A 21563-nucleotide genomic window follows, 5' to 3' on the forward strand; every position below is an offset into this window, starting at 1 on the left:
TATTAAAATAACCAAAATTAAAATTTTTTTATTTATACAACAATAACTCTTATCATATTGGGCCCTAAAATCAGCCAAACTAACTATGTAGAGGTAAAGTTGTATCATCCACTTAAATAAAACCTCACACTTTTTTCTTAATAAATAGAATCAACTTATTGTGATATGCTATTAAATAAAAAACGTTTAGCAATATTCGTTTAATCAGTGCTTGCAAACCTGGAATGACGACACATTAATTAGCAATTGCACAGAATCTGTAAGAACATTCAACAAGAGAAAAATGCCAAAAAGATTATCAGACTACTAGAGCCTTTTTGGTAAACACTAGCTGCCAGACAGGCAGCAAACCAACACTTGATCATACATAATTACTAGGTTACCTTTTAGTGACAGAGTGTAGAGTACTCAAAAGTGCTGCCAAGCACTGAGCAGCACAACAAATTGGTTGATGTACGATCAATGTCTGACCAACGATCATTAGTTCATAAGAATGTTACTATATCATAGTCAATCAATACATATATATGTGAGCGTCTGTTGTTCATATGTCCAGTTAAAGCGATAAAGTTTTAGGAATAATAAAACCACTTTGAACTGGAACTGAATTCGCAACCTCGGTTCTGCCAACAAGTGTATTGATCAACTACAGCACACAGCCTACTTGCAATACTATAGAATAACTGTGCATATACTTACTACACTGTTTAAAATACGCATGCTTAAAGCGCTAGCAAAAATATTATTGGTTACTACGAGCAGGCTTGAAGATCATGATTGTGTGATTATGACGCATAACCTAAAAAGTATAAACACAATTATAAGCATGGCGCTCATTACAGTAATAGTTGCATGCCTGGCATTATATGGGTAATAAGAACGCTTTTGCATAAAAATTTAATTTTAACTGGCCAAGTTTTTTTACCCAATAAATTTCAGTAACTTGAACCATAACTGTCACGTACAACTTTTATCGTATTTACTAGGTAAATCAGCCACGCTGATTCCGATTTTGTACTAAAAATAAAGATTGGTCCACTAACCTTCAAAGTCATTTAAGCTTTTTTAAAGCGTTTCAATGTCCGTTTCGAAAACAACACAATTGGCATTACAAGCTCCGCCCATAAATATGTGACGAAACCTAGCTTTTTCAGGAACGGAAGTTAGGAATGTTTAGTCCGATTTAGAAGAATAGAGATGGGTGTCTTAAAATCCATTATTATCTAAATCCAGCCTGTAAAATAATCGCAGTCTTTTATGAAAGGTATATAAACTATTTAAAATTGCTCGTAGCTTGTTACATAATGTTTAAATAGGCTGAACGCCGAGAAAAATGAGCTCAAAAAGCGCGGTTTTATCACAAGCTAACGTTGTTATCACGCTTTTTAAATATGCAATGTTAAATAGCTTATCTACCTTTCAGAAAAGATTGAGATTATTTTTAAGGCTGAATTTAGATATTAATGGATTTTAAAACACCCATCTCTATTATTCTAAATCGGTCTAAACATCCCTACGTAACTTCTGTTCCTAAAAAGCTAGGTTACGTCACGTATTTATGGGCGGAGCTTGTTGTGCCGATCGTGTTGTTTTCGAAATCGATAGTAAAACGTTGTAAAAAAGCCTTCATTAATCTGAAAGTGGACTAATCTTTATTTTGAGTACAAAATCGGAATCAGCGTGTCTGACTTACCTAGTGAATACGATAAAAGTTGTACGTGACAGTTATGGTTTAAGCTAGTAACTTGAGCTAGTCTAAATCTACTATAATAAGAGCTACTATTATAACTTGAGCCAGTGTTAGAAAAAAAGGTTGCGGCATGATCTCTCACGCAATCACGATTCTCAAGCCTGCTAGCTGAAAAATGAAGTGTGCTGTTTTAACTAATTGGCATCGAAGACTGGCAAGTGCACAAGTATGTGCACAATCATTTATTAGTATGGTCAGTTGGACATGTAGTGTAATGGATAGTCTGCTTGTCTGCAGGACTGGAGGTTCCGAGTTCAATTTTAGTACAAAATGAATTTTTCATTCCTAAAACTTTATGGCTATAACTGGACACTCAAATGATAAACAAACAAACACTGAGATTTGTATATATATAGATTTAGACTAGCCTAAGGTACTCAAATTCTTTGGGTAAAGAAGCGGTTTTTCATTTCTAATGGAAAAAAGTGCTGCAGGCATGCTTATTTTATTACTACAACTGGACATACAACAGACATACCATAAACACTTCTATATATTAATATAAGTGTTTGTTTGCCTGTCGTATGCCTAGTTGTGGCGATAAAATATGCACTGGAATCGAACTGGAATTGAACTCGAAAACATCGATTTTGCAGACAACCACTATGCCACCATGCCATAATAAGGAATAATTGTGGGCATACTTATTACATATGTTAATCATTAATGGGGCACAGGACTGCCAGTATACTAAAAAAATACGTGCTCAGTTTTCCCAAAATGCTATAAATATATATATAGCATAAACTTAATTAAACTTATAGTCCAAACAGAAACAAACACTTTCATTTAAGAGTTGGAATGGTAAATGTATATGCTGCTTAAAAACACATTGTCTGTGTAAAAACTTTTTAATACCCGTGCAATTCTAGGCATTTATTTAGTATTTTATATTAATGATGCGTAGTTACTGTTTTGTGTTTTTAACATTTACCGTCGCTGCTCTTGAATCAACTGCAATACTGCGTTTAACACTTAGTTTTACTAGCTATTGTTGGAGAGTTATTGTCAGTCATTGGAAGAAAAGTTATTATCATATTTTAAATAAGTCTCACACTAAGCCTGGCGTTGTCTAGGATGTCTTTCATTTTCACCCAAATAGGCAGCAGGTTGGTGTTTAAGAGGCTGGTGGTTCTCAGGGAACGGACAGTTTTGAGACAAAATATTTTTAGAAAACTGGCGAAAGGCATGGATCACATGCGCGTGAAGTTTGGACGACATAAGACAAAAAATGTGGAGACGCATAGTGTTTATGGAGACTAACAGACAGACACAATGACAAGTGCGGTTATTGATACAGATATTAGACTAACACAAAAACATTTTAATGTGGTAGGAAAACTCTTAAAATGAATAGCCACTGTTTGCTTTCCATTTGATCATTTTACTGAGTGTCAATTATAGGTCAATGTAGACCAACCTGTTTCAAAGCAATTCTTTTTGACAAAAAGAAAACTGCCATCCATATGCATATTAGCAAATACTAGCTAAAATTGTAATGCTAAAAGTTCAAATAAAAACATCCACTTTGCTTTTTAGTATAGGATAATGCGGATTCATATCTCAATAGGGTCATTGCGTGGTTAGCATGTGGAGCTTTACGAATTTACAAGCATAAGTCGCTGAGAAGCATTGTTAAATTATCTTCCATAAGGGCAAACTCCATGCTACCCACTACATAGGGTTATCTGGGTGTAAAGCAACACTTTTTAGCAATCTCAAAAAACTATTGGAAAGATGGATTCGAACATTATTAAACAAAAACTCAGTCAAACAAAATGGGCAGTTTAAACCTTTCATATTTTACGTTCATACAAGAAATTGCATGTTTTATATTCTAATATCTTTTGAAAAATGAAATTTGTTGAAGATCACCTTGTTTTTGCCAGAAGGTAGCAAAGGCATTGCCAGACCGCAATTAGTAATTAATTTTCAGAGTCATCACATTTCATAGTTTAATTAAAAAGGTAAAACAAAATCTTTACTATAATAAAAGCTGGGTCCGTGTGTCCCTCCATAGCCACAGTTGGAGGTTAGGAAAAAATAAACTGCTTTCGACAACATTTGACCTCGCAATTTTTAGCTTAGTCGACTAAGTTCCTACCACCTGCACTTTGCCATGTTCTGGAATAATTGTGCATATAGTTATTACACCTGATGATCTCTCACAACGCACCAGACTGCCAGGGTGCTAGTCTCTAATAATTCTTAGGTTTGGTTAAGAGTATGATGGTTATGCGCTTACCATAGAGGTAATCACATTACCTCTATGGTAAACACATAACCATATAGGTAATCACATTACCTCTATGGTAATGTGTTTACCATAGAGGTAATCACAGTTGATGTAGCCCTCATAAAGATGTCGCTCGATCTTAACTTTTACCTGTATTCACTTGGAGACGATTGAATTCCTCCACAAAACCTGTTCCATAGGGGTCTACACCAACCTAAAATAAAACTTGCATTACATTTAACAATTAATATCAAGAATGAGTGACCCATGACGAACTCCATTTGCGGACGATGCCTCAAATGTGAAATTTGCAACATGCTCAAAACAAATTGCTAACAATATTGAATGAATAGTGTAAACATGGTGCACCGATTAGTCTGAGTTCATGGAACAGGATTGAATATTTCTCACAGCGCTTCTGCTCTAGCTTGATAGAACTGCTTTACTTTTGTAGCAGAGCTGAACTATTTTTCAATGTCAAGGCCAAAAACCCCCTACTCTGATAACAATATTTATTGATGGAATCCTCCTGCATAATAGTGAGAGAGTGGCTGACCTCCCCATACTTGTCTGTTTTACGTTTGCAAGACAATGGGGTAAATAGACATAGTCTTTGCGTAACAATCTTTTGATAAAAAATTTTCTTTTGTTCACTTGGATGTAGTTTAGCTTATCTTGTTAAAGAGGTAGTATTTTAACTAGTAAAGGTTCTAACTAGAGTATTCAAATCTGTCTTACTTTAATCATGGCCAGCATTTCATCAGCAGAGTATATATAAGCACCTGCTTTGCATAGACCTCTATTTATCACTTTTTTCTCAGTTCAAATTGAGTAAACATATAATACAAACATGAATGTGTGATAGTTAATCTAGTTTAATAGAAATTCCCCTGTCATACAACCCACGACCAAAGTGATATTGGAAAAACGAAAGGGTACTGCTTGTTGAGAAATGCAATATTAGCAGTCAAATGGCACTGCAATGCAATAGGATAACTGCAATGGTAGCTGCAATGGTAGCTGTAATGTAGTGGGTGTTATTATGTCCAACAAACAGCAATAATGAAAGGAAAAGATTAAACATGTGTTTATATCTCTCCCCTGCAATAGAAGAAATGCAATATTAGAAGTAAAATGGCAAGCTGCTGTGAAATATACACAGTTTGAAAGTTGGTTGTGTTGAATGCAGAATGGTTTTGACAGCGATCTGTAACCAAAGTGAAGAAATGGGTCATGATCACAGACACCATGATTAAGTCGGGTTTGTGAGATTTAGAGTTAACTACACTAGCAGAAGGAGGAAATTCTCAGTTATTTTAAAAAAATCATTTGATTCCAGCTTAATTACAGTAGATTTTATGGTCAATAAACTGAATGCATGTTTACCATTAGTGCGAAAACATAGTTTTGAAAAAACTGGTGTTAAAGTTTGAGAAACGAAAACCAATGCACAATTTTGTTTACATTTCAAAACGTCATAGCAACCAATATCAAGAAATTGTGATATTTATCTAGATTTTTAGAAAATCTATTTAACAAAATTATTTAGAAAAATAATAACAGTAACATATTGCCCAACATCGGTCACTATATACTTTGATCTTGTAAATTCAAATAATTATTCTTATAATTAAATCTTATAATAATCTTATAAAATCGGATAAATATTGTTATAATTAAATACTGTAATAATCTTATAAGAATCGTTAGAAAAATATCATCGTCATTTCCTTGACTTTCACTGCTTTGGACATCAGTTGGAATACTAAAGCAGTCCTCATAAGTGTCCAAAATGTCGGTTACTTTGAAATCGGCAAAAAAGAAACGATTACTTTTCAGTACTTCTACGTTAATTAGAGTAACCTTCGGCAATTGGACAATGCCATAAACTGGTGAAATGTGCATGTTTTTTTCGTGAAATGCGCACGACTTAATGGTTCTACTCTCTGTCGCACGGCCTTATCGGCGTTTTGTTGGCCGATCTTAATTTTGGATAAAAAAGGCTGGTCAAGTTTTAATGGCGAATTTAGGCCAAATTAATCTGTCGATTTATGTATAATCCGATCAGACGGGTTAGTTTTAGGATACTGTTTACAAATTTCAAAGACTTGAAAACATTTAAATAGGTTTATATGTTTTTTGTATCGTTATTATACTTGAACGACTCCATAGAAAAATGGTTAAATTTGTTGACGAGATTTGGGCACAAGGGTTTGTGACGGCCGTTCGTGAATAATTTTCGCGAGTTGTGTGCGCATATGCATTTATTATAAAGCTCCCAAACAATCGCTTCGCTCGTGTTTGGTCGTATATGAACTTAAGGATTCAAGTGACATCATTAGTTGCACAGCCAAGCTTTAGTCATGCGATAGTATAACTTCTAAATATAGTAAGCCCTGATGCTTGGCGGTTCACCTTTCATGGCTTTGGTACATCACGGGGTCAAAACTACCCATAAAAATAAAAAAGTAGAAAAATAAAATACACAACATACGCACATCTCACTCATTCTCTAGGTCAGTGAAATCCCTCCGTGAGCTCCATTGCGCTACAAGCCGTAGCAGATCGTTATTTTTTTTAGGCTACGCGAAATGTAAACGCGCAACACGCTTGTGACGTTCTTCACCGCGCTTCTTAGATACCCACGACTCTCAAAATTATCTAATAAACCTAAAAAAATGCTTAAATTTAATAAAAAAAGTGTTTTTAAAATTAGTTTTTATTTCCAGCCCTTCAGTTTCTCAGAGATACTGGTTAACTAAAAAAAGGCGAAGAATTACTGTAGCGTATTCTCCATACAATTGTTAGAGAAATGAAACCAATAAGATCGGTCGACTATCACAAGAGAAACACAAACAAAACGGTCTATCGGTACATAATGCAAGCGATCATAAGGATATTGACACAGAGAAAGTGCTGAGAAAAAGCAGCTTCAAGGTTGAAGCAATTATGGGACAAGGAAACCCATTCAACAACTCAACCATCTGGCTCAAGCATCCATGCAGCGACCTTTATTATAGGTTACCAAAGGAGTAACCAGCAAGCGTCATTGTATAGAAAAATATGCCCTGAACAAATATGGCTTGATTTGAAGAACTTATTTGATGCAAATGATATAATGAAAGTACCCACAATTTCCTCTCCCAAAGATTTGCTAATACGCTGTAAGTGTCAGTCATTACATGAGAATAAGAAATTTGGTACAAACCTTTGCAACCATGGCTGTCTTTGCTCCAAGCTTGGCAGCAGTAACACACTGATTAGCACCTTTACCTCCAAACCCCATCTTAAATTTAGAGCCATGAATCGTCTCCCCTTTTTGCGGCAAGTGATCAATGTAGCTACAAGCAGGTTTATTAAAAGAATATGCTTACAGTAGCCAAATACCTGGCATTGCACGGGTATTAAAACAGTGACCTGTAATGTAGTTGCCTACCACTTGCCATTAGCCTGGCACATTGACAATGGCTAATTTGATAAAGTTAGTAAACATATTGCTAAACTTACTAATAAGAGCCGTGAGAGCAAGCTTTAGTGATGTTGCGTAATGCAGAGTATTATCCGTATTTTAACTGACATAGTGACTCATAGCGCCTAATGCAATCATTGCATCTCGTGTCGCTTAATTGGTAAGATTATCGCCTGGCCATCGAGAGGTTCCGAGATCAAATCCAGCATGAAGTGGATATTTCTTTCCTAAATTTTAATAGCTATAGCTGGACACACCAAATGACAGACTGAGATTTATATATACAGATTACCGCAAATTTATGATAGGTTTGGCCATAGACTCGGCAAATAATTTGTCATGGTTTCTTGGCATTATACTCGAGAATGATTTGAGTAGCAAAGCGTAATTATTTCCAAAGCAATTAGCATTAAAACAGCATACGAAAGCATTACCACGTTACACTAGGTGAATGGCGACCTGTTCATTGAAAGTTTAGCCAACACTTTTCAAGCAATTTCATGTAGCTATTCGACATCATTACTACTCGTACTCTAGCAGTCTAGAAGCTGTGAGTGATCGTCAGGTGTGTCGATAAAGTACAGAGAGTAACTACCAGCACATTTATTCTGAAATGTTACAACAAGGTTGATTGGCACAAGTATTAGAACGTCGTTCTACCAAACTGAATGCCATGAGTTCTAGTCCAGCACAAAGCAATCTTTTAACCTTTTGACTCTGGTTCGGACATACAGACAGACACAGCTCCTATTAGGGTACAGAAGATTAACAAAATATAAAAATTTGAGCTGTTTCGTTTTTTAGCTTTTTACTTAACATGAGGTAAAGAGCAAGCAACTCCTGCACATTTCAGCCACACATTACTACTGGCCCATTTCTACCTATTGTATATAAGGAATATGAACTCAAGCAATAAAAAACTTACATCCATGATATATAAATTTTAGAAGAGACTTTTCAAGTTATTGTAAAGCAAGCTTTATAATAACTTTACATGTACATATGGTAATAAATTCTTCATGCTTTGATTTAGGCAGCAATATTTGTAGTTGCCGCCATGATTTTTCATGCGAAGAAATGTTGAACTGCTGACAATGTTACATTTTAATTGCCGAGTTTTGCAATGCTTCATATGTATTAACATCTTTAATACCGACAATCCTCATTTGTTTAAATTTATACAAGCTGGGCTGTGTCAGGACATTGAAAAAGTGGCATTCACATCATGTAATTGTGTTGTGATGGCTTCAAAGTCAATTCAATACTTGATTAAATGATTCATGAAAATGTGCTGTGCATGTATGTACAGTTTAATGTAAAAGCTCCCACTGTATCCAGCATTACACAGTAGGTAATACCGCCACTGCATAAATACTACTTACTGCTCATTAAAAAATGCTGTAGTATTAATCAGCAGATGATTGTTTTTAATTTTGATTACGCAGGTCTATGTCACGTTGAGACTAATTTTAAAACCAGTAACCATGTGTGTATTATACTTTGGTGCACTAAATAAGCGTTTTTATCTTTGTTGTTTATCGTTATATGTTTTTATTTTCATCATTCAAACATGTTGAAACTTGCCACATACCCTTTGTGTCTCAACATGCCCCAAATGACTCTGAGTAACCATAATGTTCATGCCGACTCAAGATGATGTAACATCATGAAGTTGGTGGGTGCATTGTGAAGAGAACTTGTCTATAGCTGCCTCCACTGACTTTTTTCAACATGAGATGATGTACCAAGAAGGTATGCAATATTCTAAATTTTGATATAAAAATTAAAGAGCAAAAATTACCAATAAATTTTACAAAATCATGGCTCGCCTAAATTTCAGTTATTTTCATTTTACGCAATCAACATATCTCATAGGATGACCTAGAAAGCTCTTTAGTGTGTTAAGAATTCAATATGATGCAAACAAGAAAATTAAGGTGTGTTTCAACATGTTCCTCGTTGCAACGTGCCCCACTCTCCCCTACCGCACGTATTCTATGTCCTGTACAGAAGTGAAAGTACGCAATGTAATTATACTGCATGGTTGTGACATGTTTACTGCTGCACTGCTAATGCAACTACGTAGATATTCAGGCAAAATTTACTGCAACTGCAATTCATTTTACATCTGGACATCAGTGAGTACTTATCAATGCGCAGTTATGCTTTTTCCGTAATGGTCACAATACTAGCTTGAATACATGAAGATGTTGCTTAAAAATGCTCAGATGCAGTTTATTTTATAACATACCTGATGAGATCGACATTACAGCTTCCCACAACCACCACATCCATTGGAGACTAATTGAGTGTCTACAATAATGATGTTTAGAGTATGAGCTCCATGTGACCATATGAGACTAGACAAGCACAGGCTATAGTATTATTCGTGTCTGTTATGAGCTACCAACTGTTCGGCCATGTTTAACACATTCCAACTGCCGGTAAGTTATACACCTGCAGATGGTCTAAGATTACCCACTTTAGATAGCGTTTTTACATTTTTAAAGTTCCTTTCTGCAGGCATATATTGAGAATGTATTTATCTAACTTAATAAAAACATATATATGCATATAAGTACGTAGCTGGTTATCATACGATTATGTTCGGAAGTAATTCTATGACTAAACATGATAAGGTGAAAGCTATAAAAGAACTCTAAACTAATAGTATTAAGTGGAGCAATCGTTTAGACTAAAACTTATCTAGAAAGCCGATTTTTTCTCGCTACAAATCTGTTTTGCAGTGTCGCTCATCAGGTGTCTTTATTTGAAATTTCATACAAAGATATCAGATGTGCTACAACGCGAAACAGATTTGTAATGAAGGAACATTTGACTTCCTAGATTAGTTTTAGTCTACAAATAAATCTATTTTTTATAAAATTATTCATTTATATAAATATTTATTAATATAACTGTCTAAACAAATTTTGTGCAGAAAAATTTGACATTCCAATCAAGTTTAGGTCTATACGCATATATGTTTATATATATGTGTATACATATGTGTGTATGTATATATACATTTATAGATATATTTATATATATATACTTATATAAATATACGTGTATAGACCTATGTAGACCGCATATATATATATATATATATATATACGTATATATTTATAAGTCATAGTGACTAAAGATTTATTGCAGTACAATATTGTTTCTTATGGTTTACAATCGATTGTAATATGGTTTTCATGTATATGTTATATATAATATATATTATATATACATGATGCATATTTATAAATAAAACTCGTCAAGTTTTTAATTTCTTTGAAACGACATATACCTGTATGTATGAAAAATTATTTCCTCACCCGTGTTCACCCAAGTAGGGTGGTAATATCTAATCAAACTCGAGTCTTCTACAAGAGACTAGGGAGTCTGAGTACATCTATATATATATTTCTCAAAGTATGTGTGTATGTGGAATTATCTGTGTGCTATTCCGGCTATAGGTATTAAAATCTTGGAATAAAGAATCGTACCAAAGATTTTATCTTAGACCTACTGTTCACCAGTTCGACGCCATACCCGTTAGACGAGCAAGATTGAGTTGCTAGCATTCTGATATAAGTCATTATATGAAAGCGAATACCTAACTGCTTTGTATACGATGCATGGTCATAGCATAACGTCACGCGAAGCTGTTGGCTCACATTATTAAACATAATCAAATTTTTCATTGGAAATGTGCCAGGCTAATAGCAAGTGGCAGGTAACTCTCATTGTTTATAAGACAAAACACTTTTCTCATGAAATGTAGTTTGAAAGTTAGAAAGGCAAATGTTGTTATTTGTTAAATACAAATCCATTTTCTGTCCAAAAAGGCTTTTTTATTACCCGGGCAACACCAGGTAGCCCAGCTAGTACACATATATAAGACAACTAAAACTTAGTAACAAAAATCATCATTTTTAATAACTAAAATAATATTTCTAATTGCTGCTGAATATATCTAATACAAAGCAGCAGCTATTGATTACAAAGAGATTAATAGATGTAATACATAGACATCATACAGCAAACTATGAACAGATGTAACACATAGACATCATACAGCAAACTATGAACAGATGTAACACATAGACATCATACAGCAAACTATGAACAGATGTAACACATAGACATCATACAGCAAACTATGAACAGATGTAACACACAGGCATCCTACAGTAGACTATTAATAGATGTAACACATAGACATCATACAGCAAACTATTAATAGATGTAACACATAGACATCATACAGCAAACTAAACCATAAACCAAGCAGACTGAGGAAAAGCGCTGAAAGCATGACTACGCAAAGAACTGTCACTATCAGACCTACAAAGGACCTCATCAGCTATGGCCTTAGAACACTTGAAGGATGATATTTAATTCAGATGAGAAGTTTTACCATCTAAAACTAGGACATGAAAATTACAGCGAACTGTAATTAGATAAGAGAAAAATACCTTTTATCCACATAAATTGTATTCTTACTGTATGTGCTACAAATGAGGGATCCCATGATGCCTACACCATGTCAAACAATCTTTTATCTCGTAAATCAACGAGATTTCATAAACGTAAATTTCATACGAGTAGAACTCACTCATGTAAGAAAACTGCTCATGGCAATATTATTTGCAGCAAATTAAGCACTGAAATTAGTTTTTGTTTTTACTAAGATGAGTCACTCATGAACACATTCTCTGAAACTAAACTCCTACTCGTAACTCTACCTTAGAAGATATTAATAATGTTTCCACCAAACTACCCTTCATGGAGTCCGACTCTTTTAACCTTTCACTGAAATTACAATGAATCAGCGTTTAAGGAAAGGTTTGAGAAACTTGCCTTAAAATAATTTTTAACGTTATAATTAACTTTACTACCGCCCAAAGTTGTTAACGTATAGTGAAGTTTTATTAACAAAGACTAACATTATAAATACAAAGTAAGGATTTTAGGTCAGGCTTTCAAGGTAATGCAGACATGTGAAGGTTTTAGAAGACTTGACTTTCATTAAAAAATGAAAGCTCTCAAATGGCCCGAAAAGTATAATTAAGATGTTTTGCCATTGTGATAAAAAGTCTTAACGATTTTAACGAAATACTGCTCCATAGCAGATACATACTTTTTTATAAAGGGATTAGTAAAACTTATGAAGTTGTTGAAACTAAAGAACTAAAACACCAAAGTTATCAATGTTAAAAATATTAAAATAAAAAATGAAAGATAGAGTGATTTCACTTGAATTCATTTTTCAGTCTAAAGAGAGCACTAAATAGTGATGAAAACTTGAAGATTAAGTTTGGATAAATCAAGAATAATGTCTTAAGTTAATCTCTTCATGCTGCCGACTACAAATTAGATAATTTTTATCATATAATAAATTTGGAACTTTCTAGTCTTTAGATTTTCTCACATTAAATTTCACATGCTGCTATGATGAAAATAAATACTACACGTAAGCATAGTAAAATAGTTTTATATCTAAGACAGGATAGAGTATGGAGCAACTACAGATAAGGTAGAGCCACAAGCAAACAGAGAGATAGTCGCACACTAAGATACAACAACAAAAATAGCTTAGTGAGCGACAGAAAGCAGCGTGTATTAGAAAGCAGAGTTTATTATATGCCATCAAACATCGATATAAACCTGCTTGTACATATACCTTACAACCATGTTCCAGGAATTGCTCCCAGAATGTGACATTTCACATTCCTTTTAGAAAATTTACATTGTGCTGCAAAATATGTGCCAGTGTTGACATGATCAATGCTTTTACTCAAAGACGAAATTTTGTGGTCCATGGTTTCATTGCTAGTTTTTCACATGTATTCAGATCTTAATTGATCTTACTACCATGCTAGCTGTGCGCCTGACAATGACACTAACTTAGTATAGAGTATCCTAATCTCACTACTATGCCACTGACAATCTAAATTATTCTGACATTCAACTTTTCAGCATCTCTTGTAAAACAAAGAGAAAAAAGTGTCAAATCAAAAACACAAATTGAGGGAGTTTATATGGAAGAAGAAATGGATTGCTGATGCTTCATGGAACCAAATCAATCGAAGTTGGCTAGACCAATGGGAAAACTATGAGACTTCAAAATCAAGATAACTCCCGTGAAAACAGTTCGCAGTCAAAAGGAAGCAATGAGGATGACCATTGAAAAAGATAATCCAACCCAGCACATAGGGGCATACAACTGACAAACTTGCAACCTGAACCACATAATGAGCTTGTCAACATGCCTGAAAAAAGACTGAGTACGCTGGTCTGCAATGACCTTTTGAAGATGAACATAACTCAACTGACAAACTACTTCACATTCTAAACTACACGTTGTCAGCTAAGTTTGTTTTCAATTCAAGTATTGGCCTATTGTATGCAAAGTTCTGCAAACTCTTTTGCGTGTAAAACATGATGAAAATTGTAACATTGAATTCTTCGCGAGTTCTCCAGTTAGGCAAGCATATAGCTGATTCATTTTGTGTGTTGTTGACTTCCCTTATACTCACGGCAAAGATGAAGAACGATTATAGGGGGGGGGGGAATTGAATTGTACTAAAATTGACCATTTCCTAGCCATTTTCATACTCTCTGTTATATATACAGATTACTTTTTCTGCAAACGATATTAATTAGACAACTCCAACAACCGCCATGACATCCCATTACAAATTACGAAGAAAAAAGCTGGAGTTGTGAACTCCTAATTTCTTATAGCCAAAGGTTTCACATTCATTGACATGTCTTTCATTGAAATCTTCAGGTTTAGTAAAACCTAAAGATAACAAGATAAACCAGATAATTTTGACAAATGCTTTTACAAAATGCCACATTTTGCTAAAGATTACACTGCTGAGGAGAAAATGTTAGCAACAGCCAGAAGGCGGCGTTCTGTAGAAATTCCAAGAAAAGAATTTCAACATAAAGAAGATTGCTGTAAAGTATAAACTAAATCAAAAAAGTAGATCACAACAGACTTTTTTGAGGAAATGTATTTTTCTTGACTAATTTTTTAACCACACTTCTGCTCATTAGTTAAAAGTGCCTAGCCTCATTTTCCTACCTTACACTCCAACAATGTCTTAACCAATGAAACAAATAACTGTATGTAACTTAAACGATCATTACACAAACGTTTTTGATGTTCTACCACTTTCAGACCATAGATGAGGAAAGTGACTTACAATGCACATTGCTCAAACTTCTGTAGGTTGCCCATCGTGCATGGAAACAGGTCAATAAACCAACTATTAAAAGCTCAATGCATCAAGAAAAAATTGCTTGTTGAAGCAAAAATTCAAACAAAAAACCAGAAGATGTTGTTTTAGATCAGGGCAGTCATCTGAGACAAAACATATATGGCAAAACAATTGAGCGGTTTTATACCCTCAACACTGACCGAGCAGCTTGTGGCTGGTGAACTCTTCACACTTTAGTTGTAATAAAGAAAGTGGTAAACAAAAAGACTTGTGAAAACTTAAGGAGATGAGGTAACAGTTCAATACTAGATTATCTTTTGCTCAAAAGCCCATTTTGATCAAAAATGATCAAATCAAAAATCCTGAATAAAATATGACAAATAAAGACGCCCTAAACACTTTACTGCGACTCTTCTATGCTTTATTATTTATGTCACTTATTGCCTCATGAAATTTATTAATCTATTCAATCAATCTATAATTGTTTAGCATTTGATCGAGAAACACACTTGTACTACTATTCTTTCGTAAGTTCAACCTTTTTGATTTGTAGAATAAGATACTGCCTAGAACAGCCTGTTTAGGCTTGCTACACTTCATTGAGACTCATTCAGCTCAAGCATCTATCGGTAACTTTACCCAGTCAGTGCCCAACAGTTTCTAATACAAACAACTGACGCTATTTTGTTTTAACTGATTTCAGTCAAAGAAGGTACCAGCATGCCACTTACAAATGAAGGCCTAATAGATTGTATATTAGATGTTTTTTCTCAATTTAGCTTTGAACAATGTAACACATAAAAGGTACAAGGTAAAATTTTGAAATAATGGTGTATAGATCTCATATCAAGAGCTGTACAAAAACCTACTTTGATATCGACTTGCCTATGCTCCATTTGTAACTATGCCACTTTAGCATTTAAAGTATTTGTGAGCGCAATAGGCTTTAAAACATTATGACCATTTCAACATTACATATCCACCAGTCTAGCAATGTTTTTTAAATGAGGCTTCAGTGGCATTTTGGTATAAAGAGCTGTATTTCATTAGCATTGATCTAAAAAAAAACGAAAAAAGGTGCAAAGAAGTATCGCTTGCATGAATGAGAAAGTGGGAAGAGCCTGGTTGTAGCACAAATACTGAGGTACTCATGGAGACATACAACTAATAATTGTTTGAGAAATGACAAAGTTAAAAACAAAGCACCATGTATACTAGGCATTTATAACTATGAAAAATGCAATATGATCGCTTGCATTATTGATATATTGTGGAGAACTGGCGTATTGTGTACTCGTTATTTGCTGCTCATATATTGTATCCATTATAGTTAGACTCTTGTGTAGAATAATAGGGTAGCATGCCCGAGCTTGCCTGCATGCACTTATGTAAATCTTTGTATATTATCCATTACTTAGGTCACGTATGTATCAAAAGATTTTCGTTTAATGGGCATAGATAGAACAGTGGGCAGAGTCAACACTGCTATATCAGCCAGTGCACGAGTTGCACTGGCGCGCTTGGTACCATTTTATGCTGTTATACACATGTACTCAAGATTATCATAATAAACGGAATAACTATACTTAAAAGAACTGATCCAGTTGACGCCTGTCTAGGTGGCTTAAAGATTGTAGAGAGCAAGCTTCGATCCAACACAAGACAGAACTGCCGGGGTGGATCTATAAGGCTAGGGATTGGTCTACCCTTCAACTAGACTTGATCAAATATGCAATGGCATAAGAGATCAGGCCCTAAAGCAAGCTGCTAGTAGACCTAGACTAGTCGACTATAGAGAAACAGAGGGCAGGATAATTTGGGTTCTGAGTAAGCCTGACTGCTGAATACTTGTCATGGACTGGCCTGACCCTTTGGGCGCATCAGACAGGCCTCAGATAAGGTGTACCAGGAGTTAAGGTTACATCCACCTGTTAGTGTGGTAAAGCAGACCCAGCTACCAAAGTCAGGCCTATACAATATAACATGCTTATGTTTGAGGTAATCATTACTAAATGATGGAAAGGGTCTCTGACAAGAAGTCACCCTGAAAAGGGCTATTTTGAAAGCACTGATGCGAACTAAACTTTGGTCAGAGTTGAAAATACCTTGTGCGAAGCTTGATTGCACATCTATTGAACCTACTCAAGAATTAATATTAGTCTGCTGTTTTGTGAGACATCATCAAGTGCGCAGAGAAAAGAGGACAACGTCTCAGTTTTCTTGTGTTGTACTATGAAAACAGTTCATGTCATATTGGTAGCATCTTGCAGGCCATCGACAAAAAACTTGCGCTTCTTTATCTATGAAGCCGGTTGTCTCAAAGGAACATTCTATGCAACGTTATGCAACGGTTGCAACTAAAGAGAATAGCTGTCATGGAACCTGGGAGAAATAATTAATATCAGTTCCGCTCAGACGTATTTTTATATGCTTATATTCACTGCACATACAAATGGCCATCTCTACTGATTAAATTTGGCCTACATATTTTCACACATAATTATCATTATTGTTTGTAAATCTTTATTGGTATAAGGTCTAAGGAATCAATGTGTTTTGAGTTGCTGTCAATTTTAATTGAAGTTGGCAGAATGCCTAGTATAAAAAACTGGAAATACTGGTTGTTTTTAATAAGCTGTAGCCTAAGAGAATAACTCACAGCAACAGTCATGTATAGTTTGAGACAGCATCAGGTTTATCACGTCATTACCTTTGACACGTGGTATAAGTCAGCAAACCATAACTAAATCAATTGGAGAGGCAAAACTGTACAAGCGTTTATGATGCATTACAATATGTACAGCAAAAATAAACATCAAGAACCAAGAAACATAAATTGGGCTCAAAGTGGTGGCACTGAAAAGGGTCATTAATAAAAATTCAAAACGAAGCATCAGACAAGTTATTTCAAAGAGATTACTTTAACCCTGATCTGTACAACTGCAGAAGTTTCAGCTGGCTCTGAGCAAGGCCTCGCCATGCTTGCAGAAAGCAAACAAGGTCAGCCTGAGAGATGGGAGGGTATGTGAAGATGTCCCACAGTACCGAATGTGCAACATCCCCAACAGTATTCACCAAAACTGAGATATCCTCAAAAATGAGACACTCTCAAAAGTATTCACCTTAAAAGGTGAATACTTTTGAGAGGAGTCGAAGGCCTCATCACAACAAAAATAAAAAAAAGATTCTGTAACATCATGGAGGCTTGTTAACAGTCTGTCAGGTCACAGACCATTGGCGGTGACCATTTTATGATAACATTTTATTAAGCTTACAACACTCGTTATATTTGTTTTCTGTTTAAGGTAGTAAAGCAAGATATTTCGATACACATAGCTGCAGTCATATAACGCTCGCGGTGGTCGACGACAGGTCTATATACACTGCATTCATATCTTTAAACAATCCTAGCACACGAGTGTTCCGAATTGATGTTATTGAATTACGTAATCATAGAATGTTCTCATATGCCACACCTTTGCAATGAAACACTCAAATTTTAGTTTTCAAAGGTTACCAGGCAAAGTGAGTGTAAGGATTATGTGTACTTCCTATGCAGTTTATAAAATGTTAGATACAATTTTAGCTTGTTTCAGCCTTCAGGCTGCCTTGGTAGCATATCAGTTACTGATGGCTTGGTTTGAATCGGTGGGCTGCCGTGTGATTGGTTTGCGTTTGTGGGGCCATTTCTGTCAGCCAATGACGCGATATCTGTGTTGATGGCATACGATTTTTGTAACTTGCTTCTAGCCGGTCACCCAGTCAGCCAGTTTAGTAAAATCGAACCAGTCTTAATGTTGTAAGCAAATCACTGGAGCTTGTTTTATAATCAAAGAAAACTACAGGAGGCAAAAGGTATTTACCACTGTTCCCTATTATAATATGTATCAATTTGTATCATTTCTTTTCTGTCAAATAATGTTACATTGTGTTACGCTTGCTAATTAAGACTACTTCGTTCTATTTTTAGTTGCACTGTTTTATTTTAGACTTCACGGTTGTCGTGTGGCGTCATTAAAGTAAGGATAAATAAAGTTGACACTTACATCGAACCAGTAAAGTTCGTAATCGCAAAAGGAATCTAATAGTCAAAAGTCTAGCAATGCTCCCACATTGCTAAAGTGAAGTCTTTCTCCGCTAAAGACTGGAGCAAAGATTAAAGTTCGTTTAAGAGTTATGCAATCCGTTTGCAACAAAGTCATTCAACAGAACTGAAGTCTACAGTTAATCTACCAAGTAACCGAAAGCTAAAAGAATATCAGCCAACTAAGTTACAGAGACACAACCCCATTTGTTACATTCGCTAAGGAAATACTCGGAGACAGTTAACTTTATTATTCCTTAACATTTTCGACCCCAAGGCTATTATCGGCTAAACAATTCCAAGTCAACGAACAGAGGTCAACATCACAGCTAAGTAAACGCGTTGTGCTTTTGCTTGTGTCATCATATTGTATGGTCTGGTCAAACTGTATATGCGTGTATTCAATATTCACTGTTGTTCATCGCTAACTAGAAAGGAATACTGCTCTAGTTAATTCTGGATAAATTATATTAAAAGGTTTACAGTTTTAGCATACCTTTCCTCCATAGCCTTTTTGTAAAAATAACTTTTGCTTTCACACCGTTTTTCTTTTCATCTGTTTGTAAACTAAACAGGCTGACTGTGTGTATAATTCAAGGCAGTGGAAATTTCTAATACTTAGTTTTCACTGGTATCGCGCGTCATTTTGGCTGACAGACTGGTCCCCTGCACATCCAGTCTCACTGCTGTTCACGTTTGGGTGTTAGCTTGCAGTTTTGGTTTGCTTTCACCAGGTAGCTAGGCTTTGAAGCTCACTCGAGCATAGACATATAGCCTTAGTAGTTTCATATTTTACTGTATGCCTTATTTTTGACCGTCAATAATGTCAGAGAGCGAATCAGAGCCTGCTGAAAGCCAATCAGCAGATGCTGATTTAGTAAATGACAGTATACTTTCTGCGTCTAATGCTGTACATAGCCCAGTTTCTGAGAGTGTCTCAAACATTGAGGTTAGTGTTAGGAAATCAACTAGAACCAAAACGCTAAGCAGTGTGGCCAAACAAAACAAGTGCTTGGAATTAAATACTGCTCTGTACAAGCAGATTAACAAGGACCAAATGTATTTTGACACAGTATATAACAATTTTGAGCAGCTCACAGGGCTTGATGTTGCAAATAACACACTCGAAACAGTTGATGCAGCTGTACAATATGTCAATGAGCTGTATGATGAGTTATATGAACTTTCTGATAATAAAGTTTATTTGTCCATCTCAAAACAATTTGATGAGTATATGGAAGAAGTTTCTGTACTAAAAGACCAAGTAAATGCCAGAATAAAGCTATTAATGGATACCAAGGCTGAAGAAATAGCAGAAGAGCAAGAGATCACAAGACTGGAAGAATCAGTAGCGAAAATGAAGGAAGAACTTGAAGAGCAGAATAGAATCTATGAAAGCAAGAAAGCTGACAGAGCAGCAACACAACGGAGGGCCTTCAGCCATTCCAAAGAGTTGTCCACTTCGGTAGGCTCTCAACGGAGAAGTTCTGTTCTGGATCCCCAAAGGGATAACTCTGAGGAAGTTTTCTCACATAAGCGACACTCACAGTTACATAGTTTAGCTTTCGAACGACAAAGGAATAACTTCGATGAAGTTTTGTCGCATCAACCACCTCAACTTACACCTATACAAGGAGCTACAGTCACCAATCAAGATGGAAGGATGCCCATTCAAAGACAAGATGATGGCATGAGTGCTGTAAGGGAGTTGACACAAAGTCTGGTAACTGCTATGAAGGCAACCAAGCGTTCAACACCAGCGCCAACAATCTATGACGGCAATCCTATCAACTTCCAAGGTTGGGAACAGGATTTCAAGGCCTACATTGAGTCAGAGGGACTTGTTGGAAAAGAACCACTTCGATATTTGAAAAAATTTGTGACGGGTAAAGCAAAAGATGCTATCAGTGGGCATTTGATGACCAACACAGAAGCTGCATACAAAGCAGCAAGATGTGACCTAAAAGAGAGGTTTGGAAGTAAGCATACTGTTAACAGAGCACTGCAAAAAAAGCTTGATGAATGGCCGCGAGTAGGTGCAAAAGACGCGAAAGCGCTACGGGATTACGCTGATTTCCTGTCACACTTGAGGGCAGCAATGTCAGATGTTCCGGAGCTACAGTCCCTTGATCTTAGTCAAGAAAATGAAAAAATGGCTGCAAAACTTCCAGACTGGATGATCAGGAACTGGGCAAGAAAAGTAAAAGAGCGCAGGCAAGATGAGTACCGCTACCCCACATTTGCAGAGTTCGTACATTTCGTGGTAGATCAAGCAGAAGTAATGGACGAACCTCTAATGAAAATTTTGGGTGGGAATAGAGATAACCCACGCAAACAGAAAACAGCACCTAGCTCCAACACTAAAGTTTTTACTACTACATTGTCAGCTAAGGCGAAAGAGCAATGTAAATATTGCAAGAAAATTCACCTCACAACAGAGTGTTTTTCCCTAGCTAAGTTATCTGATGAAGATGAGGATGCGTTTGTGAAAGGAAACAGGCTGCGCTATGGATGTTTAGACACAGGTCATCAATCGAAGCAGTGTCCTCAAAAGGCTACCTGTAAGAGCTGCACTAAACGGCATCCAACTGTATTCCATAAGAATCAGTTCGAATGGAAACCTAGGAAGTCCGCTGGTAATCCACCAGAGAAAGAAGAAACAAAAGTGGTAGAGAAAGGAGCACTTCCAAAGGAAGAAACAAGGAAACTAACTACAAAGACAACTAGGGCTGGAAAGATGATGCTAAGCATGGTTATACCTGTGTACGTATCAACCTTACAAAATCCTTCTGAAGAAA

The 21563-nt window shown here is 35.7% G+C and overlaps 1 protein-coding gene across 2 annotated transcripts in view; it reads right to left on the reverse strand.

Annotated features, from left to right (window-relative positions):
- LOC137399422 (ribokinase-like) overlaps window positions 1-21563 on the reverse strand; it is a 34212-nt gene that overhangs the window by 7427 nt on the left and 5222 nt on the right. The window contains exons 2-5 of one of the 2 annotated variants that reach the window (XM_068085526.1): window positions 13136-13207; window positions 9707-9768; window positions 7195-7327; window positions 4137-4200 (exon numbers count right to left, since the gene is read on the reverse strand). In XM_068085526.1, coding sequence (XP_067941627.1) covers window positions 4137-4200; window positions 7195-7327; window positions 9707-9750 — 241 coding nt within the window. In that variant the 5' untranslated portion in view covers window positions 9751-9768; window positions 13136-13207. The remainder of the gene's footprint in view (window positions 1-4136; window positions 4201-7194; window positions 7328-9706; window positions 9769-13135; window positions 13208-21563) is intronic. The other variant, XM_068085525.1, reaches the window with a different exon arrangement.

Source organism: Watersipora subatra, chromosome 7 (assembly GCF_963576615.1).
Source record: "Watersipora subatra chromosome 7, tzWatSuba1.1, whole genome shotgun sequence".
Lineage (NCBI taxonomy): Eukaryota > Metazoa > Bryozoa > Gymnolaemata > Cheilostomatida > Watersiporidae > Watersipora > Watersipora subatra.